At 37.0% G+C, this 24503-nt stretch overlaps 5 protein-coding genes across 5 annotated transcripts; 2 read left to right on the top strand and 3 right to left on the bottom strand.

The window, feature by feature from the left end:
• Positions 1 to 4761: 4761 nt before the first annotated feature.
• LOC147289330 (late embryogenesis abundant protein At1g64065-like) lies at positions 4762 to 5668 on the bottom strand. Its single transcript, XM_086237849.1, has one exon. The coding sequence runs from the start codon at positions 5630 to 5632 to the stop codon at positions 5015 to 5017; it is 618 nt and encodes a 205-aa protein (XP_086093975.1). The 5' UTR covers positions 5633 to 5668; the 3' UTR covers positions 4762 to 5014.
• A 1756-nt stretch (positions 5669 to 7424) lies between these two features.
• On the top strand, positions 7425 to 8315 carry LOC147289329 (late embryogenesis abundant protein At1g64065-like). The gene has a single exon (XM_086238480.1). The coding sequence runs from the start codon at positions 7533 to 7535 to the stop codon at positions 8190 to 8192; it is 660 nt and encodes a 219-aa protein (XP_086094606.1). The 5' UTR covers positions 7425 to 7532; the 3' UTR covers positions 8193 to 8315.
• A 2975-nt stretch (positions 8316 to 11290) lies between these two features.
• Positions 11291 to 13332, bottom strand: MAKR5 (membrane-associated kinase regulator). Its single transcript, XM_086237056.1, has 3 exons — positions 11956 to 13332; positions 11777 to 11836; positions 11291 to 11662 (listed from the first exon to the last, which is right to left on the bottom strand). The coding sequence occupies exons 1-3, from the start codon at positions 12908 to 12910 to the stop codon at positions 11574 to 11576; spliced, it is 1104 nt and encodes a 367-aa protein (XP_086093182.1). The 5' UTR covers positions 12911 to 13332; the 3' UTR covers positions 11291 to 11573.
• A 4807-nt stretch (positions 13333 to 18139) lies between these two features.
• Positions 18140 to 20700, top strand: LOC147289327 (reticulon-like protein B5). Its single transcript, XM_086235059.1, has 5 exons — positions 18140 to 18463; positions 19425 to 19605; positions 19705 to 19846; positions 19939 to 20008; positions 20110 to 20700. Exons 1-5 carry the CDS (start codon positions 18229 to 18231, stop codon positions 20277 to 20279), a joined length of 798 nt encoding a protein of 265 aa, XP_086091185.1. The 5' UTR covers positions 18140 to 18228; the 3' UTR covers positions 20280 to 20700.
• Positions 20701 to 21041: 341 nt separating this feature from the next.
• LOC147289326 (F-box family protein) lies at positions 21042 to 24246 on the bottom strand. The gene is made up of 6 exons (XM_086238095.1): positions 24031 to 24246; positions 23440 to 23594; positions 23220 to 23307; positions 22951 to 23120; positions 22560 to 22705; positions 21042 to 21333 (listed from the first exon to the last, which is right to left on the bottom strand). The coding sequence occupies exons 1-6, from the start codon at positions 24213 to 24215 to the stop codon at positions 21157 to 21159; spliced, it is 921 nt and encodes a 306-aa protein (XP_086094221.1). The 5' UTR covers positions 24216 to 24246; the 3' UTR covers positions 21042 to 21156.
• Positions 24247 to 24503: the final 257 nt, after the last annotated feature.

Here is a 24503-nt window from a genome sequence, read left to right as displayed (position 1 = left end):
CTTACAATCTAGGAAGTATTCAGTCAATTCTAATCTATAAATTTTTGAATAATTTTTCAAATAATTTTACGCAACTCTTCCCTCACATTTTTAATTAATTAATTGAGTACCTGCGCTGCAATATTTTTGTTTGCTCCTCCAATCCTCCGGCAACTAAAATTCTTTGTATTTTATGTAACTGAAAATTAAGTACTGTGATTGATAGTGCCACGTTTTGGATAAGTATTGCAATCTAAAATTCGAATAACAAAGTTGCAAATTGAAGCTTGACGTTGATACTAAAGCTTACAATTAACTAAGAGAAAATATAATATTGGCCACCGGTTGAATATGAAAGATATAACATGTAATATCAAAAGGCCCACTGACAGCGATGCTTATGAATGTGGCGCAAAAGTTCATATTCTTGAGGGCTAAATTCATTTCATTACAATCTTAGCCTGTCTTTTGAGACATATCAACATGCATTATGCATATACTATAAGATAAAGGAAGAGATAAACTTTTCTATTCAAAATTTGTACGGTGACAAAGATAAGACTAAATTACACAATAGTACTTCAATTATATCATTTTTCTGAAGTCAGTACCTTAATTTTAAAAAATTGCCAAAATATTTTTCAACTTTTAATTTGTGTTCACTTCATATCTCCATTATGTTTTTCATTATCAATGCGGCGGTTATCTGTTGATGACAATGACATGTTACATATACATGCCCGCAAAATGCTAAGTTGCTAACATTCCACAAAAAAAAAAAAAAAAACTAATAAAACCTTTAAAAATGAAATACAATAACAAATTAAAAAAGACAAAAAAAACTCTCATATTCCCTACATCCCCGCAGCCCCAACCCCATCAACCCCTCCGCCCTCTCCAGTCATCAACAACCCCCCTTCCCATCTTTATTGGTGAGTCTTTTTTCCGGCAACATCTCCTCGCCGGTCAGATCTTTTCTCTCTCTCTCTCTCTCTCTCTCTCTCTCTCTCTCTCTCTCTCTCTCTCTCTCTTTTAACAATGGGTGTCGGTGATCCCAAAAATAGATCGAACGAAACAAACACATATTCAACACCAGAAAGGGTCCATATCAGATTTTGCACAAGCCAATCCAGATCGGACTGAAAATGGCGGCATCGCGGAGGCTCCAGAACCTCTAATCGCAGCCAATGGAAACTATACGGGGTGAGGTGTTGCAGAAGAAGAGGAAGAAAAGTAGTGGGGTCCGTTGGGTGTTGCAGAAGAGAAGAAGGAAAAAGAAGGAAAAAGAAAAAGAAAGCTGGTGGAGTGGGTCCGTTGGGTGGGGGGCTGTTGAGATTTTTTTATAATTATTTATTTTATTTTATTTTAAAGGCTTTATTAGTCTTTTTTATTATGTTTTATCCAAGGAGTAAAATTTCGGTTTCGAGGAAATTTTCGATAGAAATTTCGACGGAAATTTTCATGGAAATTTCGATTAAAATTTCGATTTCGACAAAATTAGACAAAAACGACAAAAATTACTATTAAAATACGGAAATTTTGAATGAAACTTTATTATATGTTTATTTAACATATTATCTACTACATTAATAAAAAAATATTCAAAAAATTAAATTATATAATAGGTTTCATATAATATAAGATGATATAGACTGAATTGTCAAAAATAATGTATCAAATTCTGTCTTTTTTATTTTACTACTTTGATTTTGCCCAGTCGTTTAAACATTAAAAAAAAAAAATAATAAACAAAACCAACTGTTTTGTTACTTTTGTACCTAAGCTTGTAAGCCAAAAATTTGATAATTTTGAGATTTCTAATTTTTATTATTACAAAAAATATGTCTTTTTTTTTTTTTTTTGAAAAAATCACACATGGACAGTACACTTCAATTAATTGGGACCACACACTCTCTACCAAAAATGTATTAGAAGTTAATCACCCGTCCATACATGAATGCTTCTAATTTTAATGGTAATTACTTTCCAAAAAAAACCCATCGTGGTTGCTTTGCTGCTGGTAAGCAACTAAATATATATACACAGTTTAGTGATCTAATTCTCTTACCTAAATGTTGGCATGTTGCAATACATAAATCATCATCAATTCACGCCTACCTACCCCTTACCCCATGATGGCATGACACACTCATTCTCTCTCTTCTCTGTCTTCTCTATCCTCCCTCTCTCTTTCTTTCTTCTTCTTCTTCTCCTTCTTCTTTCTGGCGAATCTAGCTTTCTCTTTCAGCCTCTTTTTTTTTTTTTTTCTTCTTCTTCTCCTTTCTCGCTTTCTGTTTTAGCCTTCTTCTTTTTTTCTTCATCTCCTTTCTTTCACTTATCTCAATTAGTCCATCCCCCGTGGTTCTCTCTCTCTCTCGGCATCTCAATCCCAGCCCACCCTCATGTCGCCCCTGCTGCCAAAATCCAGTCTCTCTTTTCTTCCTCCCTCCTCCACGGCCTCAGCCTCCCCAAAACCCAGAAATCCCACCCAGCGAAAATTTCGCCGAAATTTTAAGGTTTTCGGCGAAATATTTCGAAATCAAAACGAAAATTATATGGTATTGTGATAAAATTTCGCCCTCTCCAAAAAACGAAATTTTCCTCCTTGGTTTTATCTATGTGCCTATTTTTAAAAGCCATGTCAATTAGGGCTGGCATTTTGAACCGCATATCGACAATATCGACCAACTTCAGTTTGTTAGTATTCGTGGTTTTCGGTGGACGTACGATTGACAGTTGGATTTCCTATCTACTGACCTCAGTCGGTATCGAATCTAGTTCTGGTTTCTAGCACTGGCATTCTGATCGAACTGATCGACCGACATCTTCTTCTTCATCTTCTTCTTCTTTGTGTCTCTATTTGCATCTCTCTCAATTAAGTCTCATTCATACATTTTTCATACATTTTTCTCTCTAGTCTATGCATCTCTCTCATCTCCCTTAAACCCTTATGTTTCTACATCTCTTTCACTCTCAGCCTTTCAGGTCTCTCTTACCGAGCACCACCAGGCAGTCAGGCACCACCTGCGAATCTGCGATCTCCACCGCCGAGAGCACCACCACCTGAGGCCCCCCCAAACTTCCCCCATCACCACCACCCGATCGAGACTCCCCTTCAGTCGCCTCCCCCATCGACTCTGACTGCCTCTGACACAGTCAAAAACCGACCACCTTCAAATCAACTGTGATTGGCAGTTTGGTGATTCCGACTGGCCTCGGTAGATTATCGGTTGGGAGCTCTCAGTTCGATCACCGATCCGATGGCAGACCTAAGGTCAATGCTTAATGGTGGGATTCATGTATGCCACCTCAACATATAACATCAATTTTAACGGAAAATGTACCAGATGTATGAAATTGACACGAAATATAAGTTAAGAAATGTTTGTGCAATTTTTTAAAGTTGGAGTACTGGCTTAAAAAAAAAATGGTATAATTGAAGTGCTATTGTATAATTTACTCTAAAGATAATAATGATTGCGAAAAAGTTGCGTGAATTTGATATTTCTAGGTTCTGATTAAACCAAATTTACACATCTGGATTTCTTCGGCTATTGTAAAAGAAAACCAATTAATGGAGGGGTCACCAGCACACTATTGGGCCTTCTGGGCCTACACTCATGAATAATTTACTTTTAAGAATAGATCCAGAGTGGAAGAAATCAAATCAAGCATTGTACATGGCCCCAACTATAAGGTACTTTGTCACCAAACCCATATGGCATCCATGTGGATAACTTTGTTTTGTCACCCGCAAATTAAATTCCCTACATATAGGTTATGCCTAATTTTACTTATAGGTAATCTTTACAATCTTAGTTTAAACAAATTTATACTTATATTTTGCTAAAGTTTTCTATATAACTTGAATTTACATCTTTTATCATATTGGTTACGAAAATGATTGAAAGTGAATACAATTATCATTCATCATATATGATATATATTTTTCTGTCTTTGAAAAAAAAAAAAGCAAACTCTTAATATATGCCAATTCACTCATTTATTCGTAAAAATGTTCTGTGTATGGATAACTGTCATTTTTTTCCTTCATCTAATTATCTAGATTTGGTAAGGCCGTAAGGGAGAATATACACTTTAATTCGTTGTTTCTATAAATAAGCCTTCCTATAATTGCACTCATGCTTTAGGAGGATAACATTTCTCAGATGAATGCTTTTTAATTTCATGTTAAAATTTGATCACTTTCAAGTTTCAACTGAAAAAAGTTCATGCTATGTCAGAGTAGCTAGCAAGCTGGCTTATGGGTCATGGCTGGCCATACCTTGCTTGTTCATCACCTCAAAGCATCTTCATAAAGGCATTGCTTCATGAAGACAAAAGGCCAAAAGGGAACAGTCGGGTCTTGTACTCTACACGACCTTAACGTTTCATCAAGGCTTAGATTTGACTGCTTCATCTTTGATTTTCTTTTTTCCCATTAATTTGAAAATTATTTCCGGCATAGTTTTCTGAATTTTTAAACAATGCCACGTATATGAACAATGGTTTGACTATTCTTCAATCTGGTTATTGACGTTTGCCACGCGTCCAGATAAAAAAGTAGCAGACTTTTGATTTTTCTTTGACTTTGCTTCTGCAGACGACACCGTTTGACCCTCCCAAAACCCCTGACCCTATGCTTTGGCTCTCTCTCCCTCCCATGGAGGCCAAGCTTTCCTGCTCTGCCTTCCTTCCCCTGATATTCAGAAAATCAAAAGCTCCTCCCCACCTCAAATTCGAACCCAATTCATAAATTCCAAATAAATTGAACACAAAAAATTTGTATACAACCATATACTTTATTTATGTGACAAACCACGTACACAAATAAATAAATACATCTGTATCAAAACCAAAATCACATATCTACCGGAGTACTGACACACAAACGAAAGAAAAAGGCACCTAAGTAATACATCCCAAAATCGATCACGAACCACTGGCTTTCAACCCTTGGACAGCTATCCTTGTCATGAGCAAAGCATATAAATTGCATGCATGTATGTGTGTGGATTCATATATATGAATATTTCTACTTGCATACGATATCCCGCACGACCTTGTCGTTGACATTAAGGGTCATGGTGCAGTTCATCTTTGCAGACTTGTTCTTCTTGATCATGTTCATCAAGTACACCTTCCCCTTCAACGTGGATGTGGTGCTCAGCGTCACATTCCCTGAACTTAAATCACTCCCCAAGTTCGAACTGGCCGTACTCACAACCCCTGTCACATTAGCTTTTCTCGTAGCTCGAGTCCTGGCCGTTTCCTTTGGAACAACAGCGTTGCCGACTTGGGTGCCCATGTACACAAAGCTGATGGTGGTCGGCTCGTATTTGTATCGGCCGAAATTGGGGTTCTTGACAGTGACTTCAGCATTGAAGTTGAAATTCAGAGATGGGTTGGTCGTGAGCCCTTCAACTGTGACAGAGCGAATACGAAACTTTGGGCTTTTTATACGCATTACAGTGAGTGCAGCCACGGTTATGACTATGATCTGGAAGATGATGAAAATGCCAACATAAATCAGGCATTTAGTGCGTTTCTGTTTCTGGGATCGAACGGTGGAGGACTCTGCATCGCTTCTGGCCATGGCTTGCCCATTGGCGTATGGTGCAAAAGGGTAAGCCTCTTGGTTCCTCGCTGCCATATTAATAATTAATGCTCTGAGCCTCTGAGACACTTGTATATATGCTTCTCAATTTTTTAAGCCGAACGCTCAATATTTCTGTAAGAATTGGTGTGGAGGATTATGATTCTGGGAAGTGAAGGCTCAAATGAGCTTCTAGTGTATATATACACAAATAGTTTATAGTATTATATGATAAATGTTGGCTTGGTCAAGACGAACACTTTCCTTGAAGATGTGCCAAGCGACCCGTATTGATATAGTTCAGCACTCCATATCTGACGCTTTCAAACGCGTTGGAGGGAATTGGTGAGTTTATTTCACTTTTTTTCTTCTTTTCTTTTTTCTATAGAAATTTCAATAATACTTGAGCCAGATACTCTGAGCCCAATACCCAAATGGGCTGGATATATACCATGTTCTTCTCCCACCATTTTGGTTCGATGTTTTTCTGATCCAAAGTTCCAAAAAATGGATGGGTTCTAACTTCTAACCCACTCAGGCTCAAATTCATGACTTTGAGTTCTTTGTTTTTCTTTTTGACCTAAACCGGGGGAATTCATTTTACATCAGTAGTATACTAGTAGCACTACTCCCGAGTGAGTTTTCATCCCATATCATATTGTAGTAAAAATTGAGAAAGAAGTATTTTTCTTTCCAACATTAAAAAAAATAAAGTATTTCTTATCATTTATGCTGTACGTAGCTAGTAGCTCCCATGTTTTTGCGTGATATTTTGACAGAAAATGATAATAAATTGGAACTTGACAAAAACGACCCAGTTTCCTTGAAGGAGTCCTTTTTTTTTTTTGGCCACGAAATAACATCATTTATTTCCTTGAAGGAGTCAAACGACATATATCCTTATGCGTTATGACTTTGTGTTGTCCGTACACATGAAAATACGCGGCTGAACGTGGAAAGAAAAGTATCCCAATTTTGGCTTTTTTGCCAGCCCTCATTTCCTAATTAAGGTCCAACCTTTTCCAATTGAAGGCTGCATTTACCTAATCAGCTGCCTCTCACGGTGAAAGCCACATACATCAATTACGGTCGATAATTTTTAGAAAGATTTTTGATGAGATGATATATTCTCGGAATTCAACCAGAAGGAAACATAAATGATATTAATCCATGCAAATTAATTATATATTATGAGTATTCCAAGCCGTCAATCATGTTTAAGACTTATATTGGAGGGAGAGGAGCTTCTGCCCATGAATTGTTTTGTTTATATGTAAATTATGCCTCTTAGAGCAAGGCAAAATGAACCATTCGTCATGCCGTTTAATTAATTTCTGTTAATAAAATGAATAGTTTTCCTACTTCCAGAAGTAATAACCGTGTGTTACCAACCTACCGCGTAGCTAATGGGTGTGATTAAAGGCTTGAAACTGTCACTTAAGGAGGCTAACACACCATGGCCTGTTGCAACAATTCAACAAATTTATTATAGTATGTGTAAAGACAAAAACCAAATCCAAAATTTATAAAGAAAATAATTTATTCAGTCCAGAAACAAATAGGACATATAGTACCATCAATTATAACTTTTCTAGAAAACAGTAATGGACAAGTCAGCTTCAACTAATAAAAAAATGACAAGTCAGCATCACAATAGGTCTTGAGAAGTCAAAATTCAAAGCCGCCGTCCGCGTTTGAAATAAGAAAAGCACAAGAAAACAGACCTGCTGGTAGAACATATTTTCAAACTAAATACACTCTTTATTCTCACAAGTCACAACAACTTGCAAATTGAAATGTCTACATTATGCCATTATCTATAAATAATTGCTCAAACCCACCTCCATTTCCACCACCATCCTAGCATTTACTCCTTCACACCCAAATAAAAACCCCAACAAAAAAAAAAAAAAAATACTTTGTGAAGAAGAAGAAGAAGAAGTTGAAATTAAGAAAAATGGAAGCTGAGAAAGAAGCAACATCACCCTATCCTTTGGTGCCATCAAACGGCTACATTCGTAGCGATCAGCAAACGGCATCAGCCCCGCAAGCACATGATCATGAGCTCCGTAAAAAGAAGCGCATGAAGTGCTTATTATATGTTTCTGTTTTTGCTGTGTTCCAAGTCGTAGTCATAACGGTGTTTGCACTCACCGTTATGCGCATCAAGAGCCCTAAGTTCCGCGTTCGATCGGCCTCGCTTAGTGGTTTTAAAGCTGGTAGCTCCACCACAAACCCTTCATTTGATTTCCAAATGGATGTTGAGTTTGGAGTGAGGAACACCAACTTTGGGCACTTCAAGTACGAGGACAGCATCGTTGTGTTTAAGTACAAGGGGGACATCATCGGTCAGACCAATGTGGACGAGGCACGTGCCAAGGCTCGATCGACTCGGAAGGAGGATGCTTCAGTGGAGCTGCGTTCGAACGGGTTGCCTGCTAACTCTGAATTAGGAAGTGATATTAGTAAGGGTGTCATACCAATTACTGTCTCTTCTAAGTTGGATGGGAAGATCCATTTGATGAAGTTGATCAAGAAGAACAAGTCTGCTCAAATGCATTGCACCATGGATATTAATCTTGCAGATCGGTCGGTCCAAAATATAAAGTGCAAGTGATCATATTACTCTAAATATTTATTTATTTTTTGGATATATTTCTGCCCCTGATTTTCTTTTATATGTGTAATTAGCTATATATGGGGTGATAGAGGTTATATTACAAGTGGTTATTAATTAGCATTAATTGTAATTAGTTCAGTTAGTTAGTTTGCTGAGCTGTCAAGTTGATTAGTTTAGCTGTTAGCTTTGTTATAACAGTAACAGTTATGCCTTTCATTATGCAGTGTATATAAGTCCTGCACTAGTCACTGTACGAACATATACTGAAATACATAAAACACTTTCCTCTTCCTTCTTTACTTTCTCTCTCAAATTCTTTGCTTTCTCTGTTCGCTTTCTTCATCATCTTTAACAGTACAAGCTTTGTATCATGGGGCATCTTGTTTCAATATTATAGTCCCTAATTAAGGCATGTTTCATATTTGATTAAACTCTTTCCATTAGTTTGATGCTCCAAAATCAATTATCATGTCCCACTTAACTGGCTCTCCAATCTAACGCTGACTAGTAAGTGGTAACTCACTAGCTGTTGTCTAGTAATATTTTTCTTTACAAAGGTTTGAGATGTGTCAAATTGAAATTCCCGCCCTAAATATTAAAAGAAAAAGAAATATATTTAAATATCAGAAAGGTTGGATTTACCCTCAGCTAGAAAACAGAGAGGAAACCGGAAATGGCCCTTCAAAATGGGATGTCCTTCTGAAATATTGTTGAGGAATTGGGCCTAAGGTAGAGACATAGCAAGGGCATTGACGTAGCCCAATTATATTGTGACATAGTAGGCCTATTATACCTAATCCTTCGTCTTGAGGGCCCATTTTCTTGATGAGCCCAAGAACACAATAGTGATGCTAGAATTTTTTTATTAGTTTGTTAGAATTTTGACACGCTGGAGAATTCAACTTAATTTTTTCATTAATTAAAACGTCCCCGAAAACTTGGCCGATGATTGAGAGTCGAGACGGATCCAATGAACAGCAGCAAAAAATTCTAATTCCAATCTTAATGTTTCCTAAAACTGTTGTTTTTCCCTAAAAAGAAAGCTAACATTGGAAAATGTGCTCACATGATGCCATATACTAGTAGCATATTCTACTGTGCCATAATATGAATGAATCATGATGCAATTGACACAAATTCTGATTGTTACATTTACCTTGCCACCCACCAGACACAATATCAGTGGAGGAAACACAACAAATCTATGGTTCTCGGAGAAAAATATGGTGTCGGGTCTTTGTTTGTGTGGTGTTTCTTTGTGGTGCATTGCATTCATCTAATCAAACAATTTGTGTAACACTTATAATGTTGTCCTTGTACTGTTCCAACTGGTGCAGTGAATGTCAACCTCGTTTCAACTTATATCAATTCATTTTTGTTTTGATTTAGGAGCAATATATTGTTGAAAAATTATAAGTCCACCCAATGAATTAATCCTAAACAGCATTCCTCGCATCCTGTCTCTAGAAATGAACACCCTTAAGCAATCCCAAGAGTCAATGGGACTTAAAGGAAGGGGTTGACAATAGAATTGTGTTGTGTTATGTTTTCGTCTAGCTTGATAATCAATCTTAAATTAAAATCCGATATAATTATTATTCCTATTGTCTTCTAAACAAAACCACACAAGAATTTCTCATAGATCATTTCTATACTTAGGTTTGCCTATTCTCGTCTTAGTTAAAAAGTAAATAGATTATCAAGCAATCCTTAAATTTTAACTATCTACATGAATTAGCTCTAAAGCCAATATGATTTTTATCCTCCTTTGCACATGCATGTAAGTATGTAACATGTTCAATGTTTATTTGGAAATTGAAATCGATTACACAGCGCAATGTTTGTGGAACAAGTTTGGTGAGTTGAAAGACAACTTAACCCAAAGATATTTGGTCCAAAATTGATGTGATAAAGCAGGGCTGCCGCTCACCAAAATTGGCCAGCTACTTTCAATTTCTAGATTATTTCAGCCAGGTTCATAGAAAAGCCAAAATCTCCCTTCCATTTCAAGCAAGCTAGCCTACACTCATTCGTACAGTAATTGCTGATGGTCTTAATTGTGAAGTTGAAACTTAGAACCCCAATTGCTCCCTAGTCTCTAGCTTCTTGTCTAGTAGTGGTGGTGTGCCCCGAGATGCCTGAAATGTGATGTTGTTTGTCTTTTTCATCGAAAAATAGGGTTTCTTTCTCAGCTCTGCAAAATGTGGCTCACCGTGAAGTTTGCATTGGTGTCTGAAATGGGATAAAACCCCAAGCCCCAGGGGCCACAAGTTTTTTGGGGTCTTCTTGAGTTCTTGGCATTTCTTGTCATCATAATGATGTGTCGGAAATACAGTGCTGTAGCAGTGCATGCCTTATTGGAAAATTAGGCTGCATCAAAAACTCGTATAAAAGGAAGGGCAGTTTGTGTAAATTAGAAATTTTGAAGGAGACCCATGTAATAATATCAAAACTGATGGGGGTCAGTATAATTTGAAGAGGGAAAAAAATGTATGACTTTATGGCAGTTCCCAGCTGCAACAAGCAGTCAAAATTGAATTGAATCTCCAACCTACCATCAGCTGATGGGATGGGTGGGCAGAGAGACTAGGAGAGAGCATCTGCTACTATGAAATGAATGCTTTTTTACTTTGGAAGAAAATCAAATTTTTAACAAAAGTAAATAAAATACTTCTTTCACCGTTCAAAAGTACTTTATGAAAAGCAAGAATGCCCTCCAGGTAGGTCGGAATATCGGATAGTGAATTTAAATCCTCTCATAAACACTGTTACAAATTTATGTAAAACAAAATCTATTGGCATAAAAGACTGAAGCAGAAGTTATTTAGTAATCCCTCAAAATTGATTTCCAAACAGCCAGTTTCTCTAAGCTTTTGCCCTGTCATTTTCTCTCCTGGAAAGCAGAAGCCCCAAGAAAAATTAAAGATGCAAACTTGTTGAGTCAAATCAATCTGTGAATGCAGAAAGAAAATATTGTCACATAGCTTTGAATCTTTGATGATGATATAATCAGACTTCTTATACATTTCAAAAGCAACATAATGCTTGAGAGCAGAGACAAAGGGCACACTGATAGATACACAAAACAAAAAAGATCCCAAATCAGAGTTTCTTCAATTTCTCATAATGACACATTGACACATCACTTTACAGACAACAACAAGTGAACGGCATTCACTGGTATCATTGGCTAAGCTAAAATATCAAAGACAACCCTACCCTATCTCAAATTCTTTCTTCTTCTTCTCCTTTTTTTTTCTTCCCTCTGTTTTTACAATAGCACATATCGTAACAGCAACCAAAAAAAAAAAAGACAGTCCTCCAGGCTCCAGCTCTGTTTTCCCGCGTTTTATCTCTCAAAATCCACAAAGCAAAGCTTCAAATTTCAACACCATGGCCTTCCTCAATGGAGCTTCTTGCTGATTTATCATGGGATTCACTTGAAAACCGTGGTAACAGAGAAGAATCTGCAAGTAAATTCCAAATAAATGTGATTTTTTTTTTGTGTGTTACAATCAACTAATCAAGCAATATTGGAGGTTAAAATTCAAAGATAGGTTAACAAGCAGAGTGATTCATACCACTATAATAAGAGTTCAATGACGAAGAATCACTGGTCGATCGTGATAACGAAGAAGAATCTGAAATCAAAATAAAAAACCCAAATTAATATTTGAACTTAACTCCAAAGTAGGCTTCAAAATTCAAGAAAAAAAAAACTAATTTAGCAAAATTTAAGATAATTTTTTAATTTTAGCACCTCTAGAAGAATTGAATGATCTCTTGCAATGCAGAATGGCGCTCTGAATTCCATCATTATGCAGCAACAGCGAATCGTCTTTCCGGTTCACCGGTGGCGCCACAGGGATCGCTGACGTGGCCGATTTGCTCTTCCCCAGATGCTTACACACCACCCGAATTCCCGCCGGAATATTCCCCTGCTTCTCCTTCTTCGGCGAGTACATAGACACCACCCGCTTGCATGGAGACGATGCTGGAGACGCCATTGGTGAGTCCCCAGAAGCCTTCCCCTTCTCACTGTACTTTTTGGAAACCTTCAGGTAAAGAGGTTTGATTAGCTTCAGGTACTTTTGCAACACATCCTTTGAGAATCGCTCTGTTTTTGGGTCTTCTGAGCTCTGGCTTTGTAGTCTGCTTCCGGTTGTTCTCGAACTGTTTTCTCTGGTGAGCTTAGAAGGGTTTGGTGCTTCTCCATCATACTTTTTCAGCTTCTGGTTCTCCATCAAAATGTTGGACTTGGAGTTGGACTCTGCTTCTTGTCCTGTTTTCTTTGTTGCTGTTGCTTTGGGTTTTTTGAACATGAAAGCTCCAAACTTTGGAGCTGATTTAAGGAGAGCAATGGGGGACTGTGGCTTGGAAAAGGGTTCAATGGGGAGGATTTTTCTTTTGGAAATTGGATCAGAAGGAGACAGAGAAAGGGTTGGTTTGGGGGAGTTGTTTGGTTTTGGTGTTGTTTGTTTGGTGTCGACAAGCCTGTTGCTTTCTTGGGTGGTTTTGTCATCTGGGTAAGGCTTGTTTTCGGTGGTGTTGTTTTTGTTGTTGTCAAAATCTGGAACAGTACTGAGCTCCAAGTCGAAGAATGAGTCATCCTCCTCTTCTTCTTCAACCTCATTGTGTGTTTCCACTAAAGGACTAGGAACTGTGAAGGTGGAGCTACTGGGTTTCCAGAACTTGAGAAAGTAGAGAGTTTCCATGATGCAGCGAGAGAGAGAGAGAGAGAGAGAGAGAGAGGGTTAGCACTTAGCTATTTGAGCAAAGGGTTTTGATGGGTTTTATACCAGAAGAGTGAGAGAGGGAAAGAGAGGGGTAACGTGAGGATATGAGTGAAATAAAGAGGGCTTTATTAAAAATTTCACTTCGTTTTATGGTTGCGTTTGCAGCATTGAAAGTGGTGTTAGGGGAAAGAGAGAAAGAGAGTGAGGCAGGCAACAAGCTTTTCTTTTGCTTTAGAGAGAGAGAGAGAGAGAGAGAGATGCTTTTTGTATTTGTAGGTTCGCTGTTTTTAACTACATGACTGATTACGTGGTTGTAAGTAACAGTGGGCATGTGAAAGTATTACTCGCACAGTCGCACACACCTAAGGCAATGGGATACTCTATAGGACTATGAATTAGGCTACACATAACAAATGAATACAGAGACCCTCTTGCAATTTCAGAATTTCTGGTGATATATGCCAGAGCTTTACTCTCTTTCAATTGTTTGGGCCCCACGCGCGGTCCCCTTACGCTCCCTCATGACTTCGAAGTTTGAATTGCAGAATTTGCAACCACCACAACGTGTCGTATACGCACAAGTGGACCAAAAATTTCCTCCTCTATTTAATTTCCATAAGTCAAATTATAATTGTTCATTTGTATACGTGCTTCTCTTTTTTCCTTCTTTGATGAAAAACTTAAATGTGGATCAGAATAGTTTTTGAATTCTGTGGTTTAAAGTAAATTTCATGGAAGAAAATGAACCATTTGCTTTGAAAGTTATAAGTTCATTGGTCAAATGATCTTTATGTCTTTGATAAACATGGCATTATAGGCTTTGGTCCATTTGGATGTTTAAGGAGGAGCGCGTGATAGTGAAATGAGTATTGGGTAGTTCCCAATCTAAGAGATGGATATGGCTATGGAGTAGAGAAGACGTAGGGGGATGCTGAAGAGAAACTTCCAAAAAGAATAGAGAAAGAGAAAGAAAAATTGAAAGAGAAAAGGCCAAAAAGAAAAGCCTCCCACAAAAGAGAATAGCAAAGCAAATGTTACACATGAGAGAGAGAGAGAGAGAGAGAGAGAGGGAGTGAGCTTTAACTTTTTTTTGGGGGGAGTCCTTTAAAAAGATCTGATAAGTCAGAAAATTGGGTTCTTTACAAGGCAAGACATTGGTGCAGCTGGGGCACGCTTCTTCTGCTCTAGGGACCCTCCAGAGCTTTAAAGAGTTCTTTAGTTTTCATGGTAGAAGCAAAGTGAGTCTTCTGTCTTTGCAGTAAAAGGTTTGACTTGTAAACTTGGGTTTGTGTGATCTTGGACTCTTGGCCCTTCTTTTGAATGGGCTGCATTCTGCAGACTCATACACAGAAAGCTCCTTCTGCACTAAATTTATCAAAACCCTCAAACTAATGGGATGAATATTAGACTCTCTCTAGCCACATGAAGAAAAGCTTCTCACTGTGATTGCATATTAATGTACCCGTTACATAAAAGTTTGACTTGTTGTATAAGAGAGTAGGCCAACCCTAAAACAGATTCGTTAAGAGCTAAATTATTTGTCGTGCATGATGAGGACTTGAGAGGCTACCTCTTAATTGCCTATTAAAAGTGGTCCTCAAACTCTAGCTTTTAAGTATGGAATTCATGAATGATGCTTATGCTAGCTGTGGTCCTAAACAGTTTCAGTGAATCAGTCTTTCTCTGAACCGTTAGCTTTTAGGTATGCAAATTTATTCTCTCTTCAACAATAAGCAAACATTAATTTTTTCCTAGTTTATTGTACGCACGACACTGTTTTCAGACCTTCAGCAGTACCCACTTACAAGTTACAGCAGACTTTGCCTTGGTTTTTAAATTCTTGTTTATTTTCTCATCTTGTTTTTGCTTGCCCTTTAACATGCAAAAGGGCTTAATCTGACTCTACACATCATATACAATATTCTGTACATACTAATCATATATTATATATCATCACATCAATCCGTGACAGCATTTTTTGTCATTTACATAATTACACGACGCATATATAGTTTATTAGATTCTTATTCTAATCATGCTGCAGACTGTCCTAACTTGTGAGATTCTGCACCCCCAAATTACCCTCTTTGTGTTTTTTAATTTTAATTTTTCTTTTTGGTGTTTGCTTTTTATTTATTTAAAAGTAGGAGGGGACCCCATCATCATCACTTCATTTTTCTTGTTGTCATCTCAGGTGGATCAAACTAGTCCCCATCTAAATTCCTTTTTCACTCAAGAGCTTACTATGACTTTTTTTGTACTTCTTATGGCTTTGGTAGTTGGGTTTGAGAGTTTAGCTCTTTGTCTGTAAAACATTTCATGAAGGGTTGGCCGGTCAAATTATTCCCCAATGAATTTTGTTACTGGTGGGGTCTTCATGTTTGGAACCAAAATGCTGGTGATGTCAACTCACAAACTTGTTTAGTCTGTGAATCACCAACCTTGTAATAGCATATGAAATTCAGTGAAACCCATGTAACTTGAAGATTTGATGATCCCGTTATCAAATTGCATGAGCTTATAACCATTGGATCATTACTTATTAACCAGTTGATATAAAATACCAATATTCAAGAAATTAAGCAAATAAATAGCTTTTGGTGGGAATGTGGGATAGCAAATACTGGGCCAAGAACATCTATTGAACTTTGAATTTTATTGATAGGCTAGGAAGATTATCTGTAAGCCCAGTCAAAAATGCAAAGCAGTAAATCCATGGGCCTAGCATGCTATTTTGCACAAGCTCCTCAAAGCCATAGAGCCCAACTACTTTAATGGGCTTGGGCCATTGAGACTCGTTGTCAACATATTTTGGAGTAATGAAAAGAAAAAGTGTAGCCCATTTTCAAAAAAAATAAAACTGAAATCCTTCTAAAAACATAAAATTTTTTTTTCCCTAAATTAAGAAATTTGGTTTTTGGTAAAATGTAGCAACCAAATGAACAAGTGGACTAGCTTAGCTAGTAGTGGAGGCTGCAGGGGCAAGAAGGCATATTCTTGTATGAGGTTCTGTTATCCTCTTGACAATTACAATTTATAGGATATTCTGATATCCAGTCCATTTCTCCTACCCCAAAATACAAATGACTCACAGGGAACCAACTCATCCTCAACGCTTTTCCTTCTCAAAGCAAGAAGCCCTGCAGTGGTTTCAAAGCAAGTATTATATGCTTGGCCTACCAGTCATTTGCATTCTTCATCATTTCTTTGCCATGTCACGGTAATTCAACTCTGATCCCTCTTCATCTAGCTTTGCAACTATCTATGTTACAATCTGTAGATGAATTGTTGCATGATTTTCAATTTTTTTTGCACTTGGGATTGAAACTGAAGCACCAGTAATTAATTCAACTGCATGCTAATCTTCTTGTATTTATATATAGGTATTCCATTGCTATATCAAACAAAAATTTGTATATATAGGAATGAATAGTTTGTTTTACCCAGTTGTAGCCTATTGATTCTGAAAGGACTAATTTCTATTAGATAGCATAAGTTTTGGGTCTTGTCCTTGTAATTGAATTGAATTGAATTGAATTGAAAAACGTTGTTAATCTTTTAATACAAATCACATAAAAAAATTGAGATGATTTAAACATGGCGAGTGTGTTTAATTGAGAAAAGTTTGTTGGGCAAGCAAGCAAATTCCTTCCTGGCCCAGATGGTTGTACAGTTCTACGTGTCCACCAAATATGAAATGAGAAGCGGAGTGCAAATAACATTTCCTGCAAACAAATTTTTTAATATTTATATTATTTATGGCCGTATCCCGTTATGCCAACAGCATCAAGTTTGACGTGACGTCCCGTTGGTCTCCATCATGATTTTTTTCCTGGAGCACCGGAACATTGCTTGGATATGGAGCCTTTTTATTGTCACAGGCTCACAGCCGGTGCCTAACAGCTTTTTAATTCATTATTCTTTTCCCCAAAATATATGCACCAAATGGTCCAAATATACACAAATATCCAATTACTAATTTTATTCAAAAAATTTAGTACACGTTTAGGACACACTTAACGTAAGTTCTTCACGTTAGCTCAAATTAATGAAAGAGGGTAAAATATTTTTATTTTACGTCATATACTCATAAATTGAAACTAACAATCCTACATGGCCAAAAAAAGAAACTAACAATCCTACTACCAATACCCACAAAAGTTTTAGGTAAAACATCTAATATTCTTGCCTATTATGGTTATTTAGATTTTTTTGGTATAATTATGGTAATTTAGTTGGGACATCTCATCTTCATTTACCTTTCATGAAACTTTATGGTTATTTGCCATTATTCATCCATTTCTTATTCAGATCTAAGGTGTATTTTCTCTTTTTCCTACAATTTTTTCTCTTTATTATGGTAGGTTGGTTGTTCATTTTTCAAATTTTAGAATGATTTGAAGTACTTCTCAATTAAGATTTTTGAATGGAGCATGCATTGATTTAATACAACCAATTAAAATTTTTGAATTTTAAAGGAAAATTTGTTGGCGCTGAAGATCTTATTCCATCTTAATTCATTTATAATTGGAAAAATAGTAAATAAATTTGAAAAATTAAAAGGAAATAAGGCAAGAGGTTTAAATGTTCAATGAGTTAATTACACTTACACTCCCTGAGGTTTATAGTATTTTTACATACACTCCATGAGATTTTAACAATTACACATACACCTCTTGAGATTTCAAAACTGTTGTATATAACTGCTTATAGTGAGACAAAAAATACTGAGAAATTATACAAAAATGCATGCTAAAAAGTTAAATAGCCTAATAAAATTACTCAAGGTGTAAGGTTCAACCTCAATACAAATATTTTTTTTTTTTCTTTTTTTATTTATTTATTTTTTCTCTTGTAGATGATTATATACAATAATTTTAAAACCTCAAGAAATATATATATATAATTTTTAAAATTTTAGAGTATATGTAAAAAGATGATAAATCTTAAGGTGTAAATATAATTATCTCAATATTTAATCCACAGTGATATAAACAGCATCGTAAGCACCGTAACCCGAGATATTCCCGCCCCGTACTCTTTTCTCCAGACGCCTACGCCCAAGGAACTTTCCTTGATTTCTGTTATTTTCCCAAACCAGTCGGCTCGTAGCATCCGAACCTCAGCCTCGGTCACACCATCACCAATTAAACGGCTGAGATATCATCTCCCCACTTCTCGCTCTTTAAACCCCAGACTCTGATATTAACGCTCAAGCGCAAGTGCAACATTTCTCTCCATTTCTCTCTCTCTCCCTCTCTCTTTCTATTCCATCGGTTGTAGCGGAGCGGATTTCCATGGCGGAGCTTGAGGAAAAAGCAGATTCACTGATGGAAAAGATCCACGCTCACCGCAGCTCGTCGTCATCGTCATCGTCATCGGACTCCGACGACAACAAGCCGGCTAAGCATGATGCCGTCGAAGCCAAGATTGTCGACGACAAGCCGTCTACCCACGATTCCGTCAAATCGAAGATTTTCAGGCTCTTTGGTAGAGAACAACCTGTTCACAAGGTCTTGGGCGGTGGCAAACGTACTGTATTCCATTTCCCCCCTCTGTTTCTTCACATTTATATATGCATATTATTTACATTTATTTTTGCATGCATTCAGTCTATTATATTTGCTTCATCGAAAAAGTTTCGAAAATGTATGAAACTGAATTCGAAATTTAATTTTTGGATCTGATCGAATAAGCACTTTGCTAAATCAATATAATTTTAAAAAAGAAAAGAAAAATTTTCATGTGAATGTTAATCTTCGTATGAACAAGCTGATCGTCGTTTAGTTTTAGTGCATAGATTCCTAATGGTTATGCAATCATGATTTGAATATAATAAGGGGTTTGGAAAGAAATGGTGGGCATTATTCAGATTGTTGATTTCAAATCCTAGTTACTGTTAGTCGTGCTTGTGTTTTCTGATTTGTGTATATGTTGCCAAATGATTTAAGGAAACAGATATTGACAATATTTCTTTGTTGTTCTCCTGATTTCTGATACGTGGTGAATTTTTCATATGGCTATAGGATGTGTTTGTTTCTGTGTTTCTTGTTTTCTTTTGGTTTGTTACTGTGCTGTTAGCTTGTCATCCGCTTCCAATTTTATTGCGTAGCTTTTAAGGTCGGAGTCACTCAAGGCTGTTCGGTTAATTGAATTTGATTTTACCGTTAGCTGTAGTTTCCTTGTTTTGATGATGTGCATGCTGTAATTCTATATTTCTTATGTTGTGTTATGTGCACACGAGTGTGTGTGCGTGCCCCGGTGTTTTTTTAATATTCATTTATGCCTGTGTAGCACCATGCACATGCCTGATTTGGAATTTGGGAAATGGCGATTTGTTTCTAACTACGCCTTAAAAGAACAATATTTTAAACCTCGTTTCAATAATTTCTGGAGTTGATTTCCATTTGTCAATTTCTGAACTATGCCTGAGAGAAGGAACTTGGGAAGAAAATCCCTTTAATAATGATCTAATGTCACTCTGTCATTGCAGCTGCTGATGTCCTCCTATGGAAGAACAAGAAAATATCTGCAAGCGTGCTTGGTGGTGCCAGTGTTGTATGGATTTTCTTTGAGTTGCTTGAATACCATTTAATCACTCTGGTGTGCCATTTATTGATACTTTCTCTGGCTGTCTTTTTCCTGTGGTCGAATGCATCCACCTTTATCAACAAGTAAGGTGTTGGGTATTCATGCTATTTTTTGCATGTTTAGTTTTTTGGTTTAACATCATATGGTATTGAGTCATTGACTTCATTATGTTATGTTATCAGGTCTCCACCACAAATCCCAAAAGTTCAAATTCCTGAGCAGTCTGTCCTTGAGCTTGCCTCTGCACTAAGAATTGAACTCAACAAAGGATTTCATGTTTTGCGGGATATTGCATCTGGAAAAGATTTGAAGACATTTCTTGGTGTAAGTTGATCTCTCCTTTGTAGTTGTTCTGTATGTGTAGGCAGGTTTTGGGATTATGCTCACTGATTACGTGTTTCTCTTCTGGTTATCAGGTTATAGCCGTCTTGTGGGTTGTATCGGTGATTGGGAAATGGTTCAACTTCCTGACCTTGTTCTACTTAAGTAAGGATTTCTTTTATGTTCTTAACTTTGTTACCGTCAGCATTCAGCTTTAAGATACTTTCGAATCTATCGATGACATCGTCTCTAATTTTGAATGACAGGTTTTGTGTTGCTGCACACCCTGCCGGTTATTTATGAGAAATATGATGACCACATTGATGCCTATGCTGAGAAAGCATGGATTGAAATTAAGAAGCAGTATGCAGTGTTTGATGCCAAGGTTTTAAGTCAAATCCCCAAGGGTCCATTGAAAGAGAAGAAGAAGGATTAGAGACACCGTGATAATGTTAAGTGTTTACTGGGCTTGACGTTAAGTACTGTGTTTTTAGTCAACGAGCAACGTGGTGTCGAAATTTTTTTCCATTAGATTACATTTCTCTGCGTTATGTTTTAGAACTGGTTGGGTGCACACAGTTTAATGAATATATGCTTTTCTATATATATTTATCTGGATCCCTGGATTTTTTTTGCTAAAAGGATTGATCTTAAGACCGTAATTTAGATAATATCGACTTGGATTGGTAGATTGGATCCATCGCTTTTAAAGTTTGATAAATAAGTAGTCCGAAAAAGAAGTGTTCTAAAATTGTATGTTCATTAATGAAGAATTTGAGTTTGATTTCCTATCGACAAAGAATTTTGTTTGATTTGAAAATTTGATGTTATATTATTGAAATTCTTATTACTTGCCAGCCATAATCTTGTCCAAGTCAATTTTGAATTTGACTGTTTTTGTATATAATAAAATAAGAAAATTTTGTTTAGGTCTGAACTTCGAAGTTCTTTTCACTTATAAAAAAATAAAAGTTTGATGTATTGCTAATCTTAGTTGAGGAAGCTATGCATATTTGAAGAATTGGATTGAATATTTTTTATGATCAAATCAACGATGCTGATTCCATAAACTCGCGATGTCTCCCAAATGAGCCAAATCACAATAATAATGTGGGCTTGTATCTTCAGTGGTTAGGAACATTTACTCATACTCCAAAGCCAGAGTTGGAATCCCCCTTAAGCCTTTACTTATAACCAAAAAAAAAAAATAGTGGAACATGAAGAATATTATTAATTTTTCTCTTTTTATACGATTAAAAAAAAAAAAAATCCAATTTGGGTGATGTGCTAAAGTTTTACTCCACTGAGCGGAACTATACATTAATAACGAAAGGGTTTTCCTGGCTTCTGCCTAAGGGGCTTGGATAGGCCCATAACCTGGAATTTGAACCTTCATCTGAATCACTATCACTGTCTGAAGAAGATGGTGAAAAATCATCCAACAGATACATTTTTTTTAAGGTGAGATCACCCAACAGATACTCAATCACCTGAAACAGATGAAAATATGTGATAGATATAAGCTCACCAGTTTTGAAAATTCAAAGAGTTACAGTCATGATAAGATGAAAACGAAAACCAATAGAAGTGAAGATATTTTCATTCTTTAAACAAAGGTCTCATTTTGGCAATATTATCGACACTTCACAGTGAGGATAGAGGAAGAGGCCAGTTTACTCTTTATGCGATGCCTAGAGAATGGACGTGGTAATTAACTTTAACTGAACCAATTGAAAATGATTTCTGCTATTATGTTATGCTTGCAGGCTGTAGAGAAGGTTACGACAGCTTAGCATTCAGCGAACCCCTACCAGTATTACAATAACTAAAATGGAAAAACTAGAACAAAGACTAAGATAGAAAATGATAGAATTAGAGCATCCAACCCAAAACTAATTGGCTATGGGTGGAGAGGCCCAAGACTTATAAGCACATATCCTAAGCCTTAGTTTTCCGATGTGGGACATTGCTCCACATTACTCTCAACACGCCCCCGCACGTGTGGCGATATTTTGAGCCTTACACGTGAACAAATTATATTGGGTGACGTGGGAGCACGTGTGGCCGTTTGGCCTTACACGCAAATAACCAAGCTCTGATACTATGATAGAATTAGAGCATCCAACCCAAAACCAATTGGCAATGAGTGGAGAGGCCCAAGACTTATAAGCACATATGTTAAACTCTAGTTTTCCGATGTGGGACATTGCTCCACATTACTCTCAACACGCCCCCGCACGTGTGGCGAGATTTTGAGCCTTACACGTGAACAAATTGTATTGGGTGACGTGGGAGCACGTGTGGCCGTTGGGCCTTACACGCGGATAACCAAGCTCTGATACCATGATAGAATTAGAGCATCCAACCCAAAACCAATTGGCAATGGGTGGAGAGGCCCAAGACTTATAAGCACATATGTTAAGCTCTAGTTTTCCGATGTGGGACATTGTTCCACATTACTCTCAACACGCCCCCGCACGTGTGACGATATTTTGAGCCTTACACGTGAACAAATTGTATTGGGTGACGTGGGAGAACGTGTGGCCGTTTGGCCTTACACGCAAATAACCAAGCTCTGATACCATGATAGAATTAGAGCATCCAACCCAAAACCAATTGGCAATGAGTGGAGAGGCCCAAGACTTATAAGCACATATGTTAAACTCTAGTTTTCCGATGTGGGACATTGCTCCACATTACTCTCAACAGAAAATACCTGACTAGGTGACATAGGCTTGACTTGATGATTTTCAGAATTTAGTCCACTATGTTCATTTGAACATTTCATGTTATCGAGCCAAACAATCATGTTGCAATATCTACAGTATCCCCTGCCGGATTTGAATTTCTCTAATGAATTCCCTGAAATCCAAGCAGACTTTGCAATGGTAAGAATTGAGGACTTTGAATTTGAAATCTGACAGGAAGCAGAAATATAATCTATATTACACATGCGCTTGAACACTGTGCATATATGTGTGTGTATTTACTACATAAAGAGAATTCTTATAGCCTAATTCTTCTGGGAGGATTATGTGCAACATATATTTTCTAGTGACAGTGCATTTTAAGACAGATCCGGAAAAAGCATATATCTAATAAAATACCTATGTAGGCTCTTTTGAAGGCTTCTCTCCAAAATAGCGTATTCCCTTCATCTTCAACCACTCTACTAATTTGCCGCCCCTTAATCTCCAAATCATTAGAAGAATTCCCAAAGAAAGTAGTGTATTGCATCTGCCACAGATGGTTTTCGCTTGCCGCTAAATTCCACAACCTTCATCAAAACAAGCAAGAAGCATTAGAGGTAAATACAGACTAAATGCAGTTTACTAGGATCACAACAAAATTGAATTTGAAGGGAAGAGGGGATTACCAGCAGACAAGTCCAACAGAGACTAAAGATTGCATATCCAAGAAGCTGAATATGTGAACAAGAACATCTTGTGGCAGCTGGGTAGAACCTGGAAAGGAAACAAAAAGTTAAAATGGGTTGCTTGCAGCCCTAAACAATCTAGCAAATTTCAGATGATCCCTGACTTGGAACATGGAAAAATGGTCAGGTATGAGCAAGCATACAGTAAAATGATGTCTACCCTTTTCTTCTTGGCGGGCTTTAGTTCGCCTCTTATGAGCAACTATTGCATTCTTATACTCTGTAACAGCCAAATTCTTCTTTTGCTTCGGCAACGTGGCCTCGACGCTCTGAAGGAGGAGATGGGCTGCCAATACAGCATTGCGGGTCTGCATTCTAGTTTTGTAATAGCCATCATAAGAATCATGGCAAGAAAGAGATCTCAACTGTGACAAGCAGTTCAAAAACCCCATTTGAAATCCCAGAAAGTATAAAATTGACAGATTTTTAACCCAATTCATACCAAATAAAGTTTCATCACCATCATCAGGTTATCTTATACCCAAATTAAACAGGAATTTCAATATGATGGAAGTTCTCAACGAATTAAAGTAAAAAAATCTTAACCTTTCATCCAAACTTTGGGGTTTAGAGCTTCAATCTTGAAAACAAAATGTTCCAGAATTCAAAAAACAGAAACAACCCAGATATCAGAAATATGTTCTTCTTTTTTGTTTGTTTAGTAGTATTCATCAAAATTATGAAATGGGCAGAAATAACAAACCATGATCAAACGAAATTTATAAAATCCGATAAACGAGAGAAAACATACTCAGGAAGGAGGCGAAAGGCGGTGAGGGTATCTTGGAAGATGAGAGATTGGAGGTTCTTGGGAAATTCTTTGTAAACTCTTCTGAGAATTAAGCTCAGCGTTTTGCAGGCAAATGGGTATCTCTGAATTCTTGGTAAAGACTCCTTTAGGCCTAGCTCTTGGTATCTCTCTAATGGTTTTGACATTCTTCATGTGATTCAAAGGGAGACGGCACAGCACAGCGAGAGACCATAATTCTTGATTTCTTTCTGATATACCATAATTCTGATGGGCCATGGCTAATTGGGCTGCTTAAGTCCATATAAGTTACACTTGCCTACCAATACATGATGGGCTACGTACTTATATGATTGGGCAAATTTACTTACCTATTTAGATGACGTGTATGTACCGTGATAGGAATTGTTTATTTATTTATTTTTTGAGTGGAGATTTTATTTTGATAAATTTGCTTGCAAATTAAGTAATTTCGC

Source organism: Dryas octopetala, chromosome 3, assembly GCF_963921425.1.
Source record: "Dryas octopetala chromosome 3, drDryOcto1.1, whole genome shotgun sequence".
NCBI classification, from domain to species: Eukaryota; Viridiplantae; Streptophyta; class Magnoliopsida; order Rosales; family Rosaceae; genus Dryas; species Dryas octopetala.
This window is presented reverse-complemented; position numbering and strand designations above follow the sequence as displayed.

Excerpts from the sequence above, each read along its gene's own strand:
- LOC147289330 (XM_086237849.1), bottom strand. The coding sequence starts at position 5,632 with ATGGCAGCGAGGAACCAAGAGGCTTACCCTTTTGCACCATACGCCAAT.
- LOC147289329 (XM_086238480.1), top strand. The coding sequence starts at position 7,533 with ATGGAAGCTGAGAAAGAAGCAACATCACCCTATCCTTTGGTGCCATCA.
- MAKR5 (XM_086237056.1), bottom strand. The coding sequence starts at position 12,910 with ATGGAAACTCTCTACTTTCTCAAGTTCTGGAAACCCAGTAGCTCCACC. Across the intron at positions 11,837-11,955 it reads ATCATTCAATTCTTCTAGAG|ATTCTTCTTCGTTATCACGA; the intron begins GTGCTAAAATTA and ends TTTTGATTTCAG. Across the intron at positions 11,663-11,776 it reads ATTGAACTCTTATTATAGTG|ATTCTTCTCTGTTACCACGG; the intron begins GTATGAATCACT and ends ATTTACTTGCAG.
- LOC147289327 (XM_086235059.1), top strand. The coding sequence starts at position 18,229 with ATGGCGGAGCTTGAGGAAAAAGCAGATTCACTGATGGAAAAGATCCAC. Across the intron at positions 19,847-19,938 it reads ATTTGAAGACATTTCTTGGT|GTTATAGCCGTCTTGTGGGT; the intron begins GTAAGTTGATCT and ends TCTGGTTATCAG. Across the intron at positions 20,009-20,109 it reads CCTGACCTTGTTCTACTTAA|GTTTTGTGTTGCTGCACACC; the intron begins GTAAGGATTTCT and ends TTTGAATGACAG.
- LOC147289326 (XM_086238095.1), bottom strand. The coding sequence starts at position 24,215 with ATGTCAAAACCATTAGAGAGATACCAAGAGCTAGGCCTAAAGGAGTCT. Across the intron at positions 23,595-24,030 it reads GCCTTTCGCCTCCTTCCTGA|AATGCAGACCCGCAATGCTG; the intron begins GTATGTTTTCTC and ends TTACAAAACTAG. Across the intron at positions 22,706-22,950 it reads CTTCAAAAGAGCCTACATAG|GGAATTCATTAGAGAAATTC; the intron begins GTATTTTATTAG and ends CTTGGATTTCAG.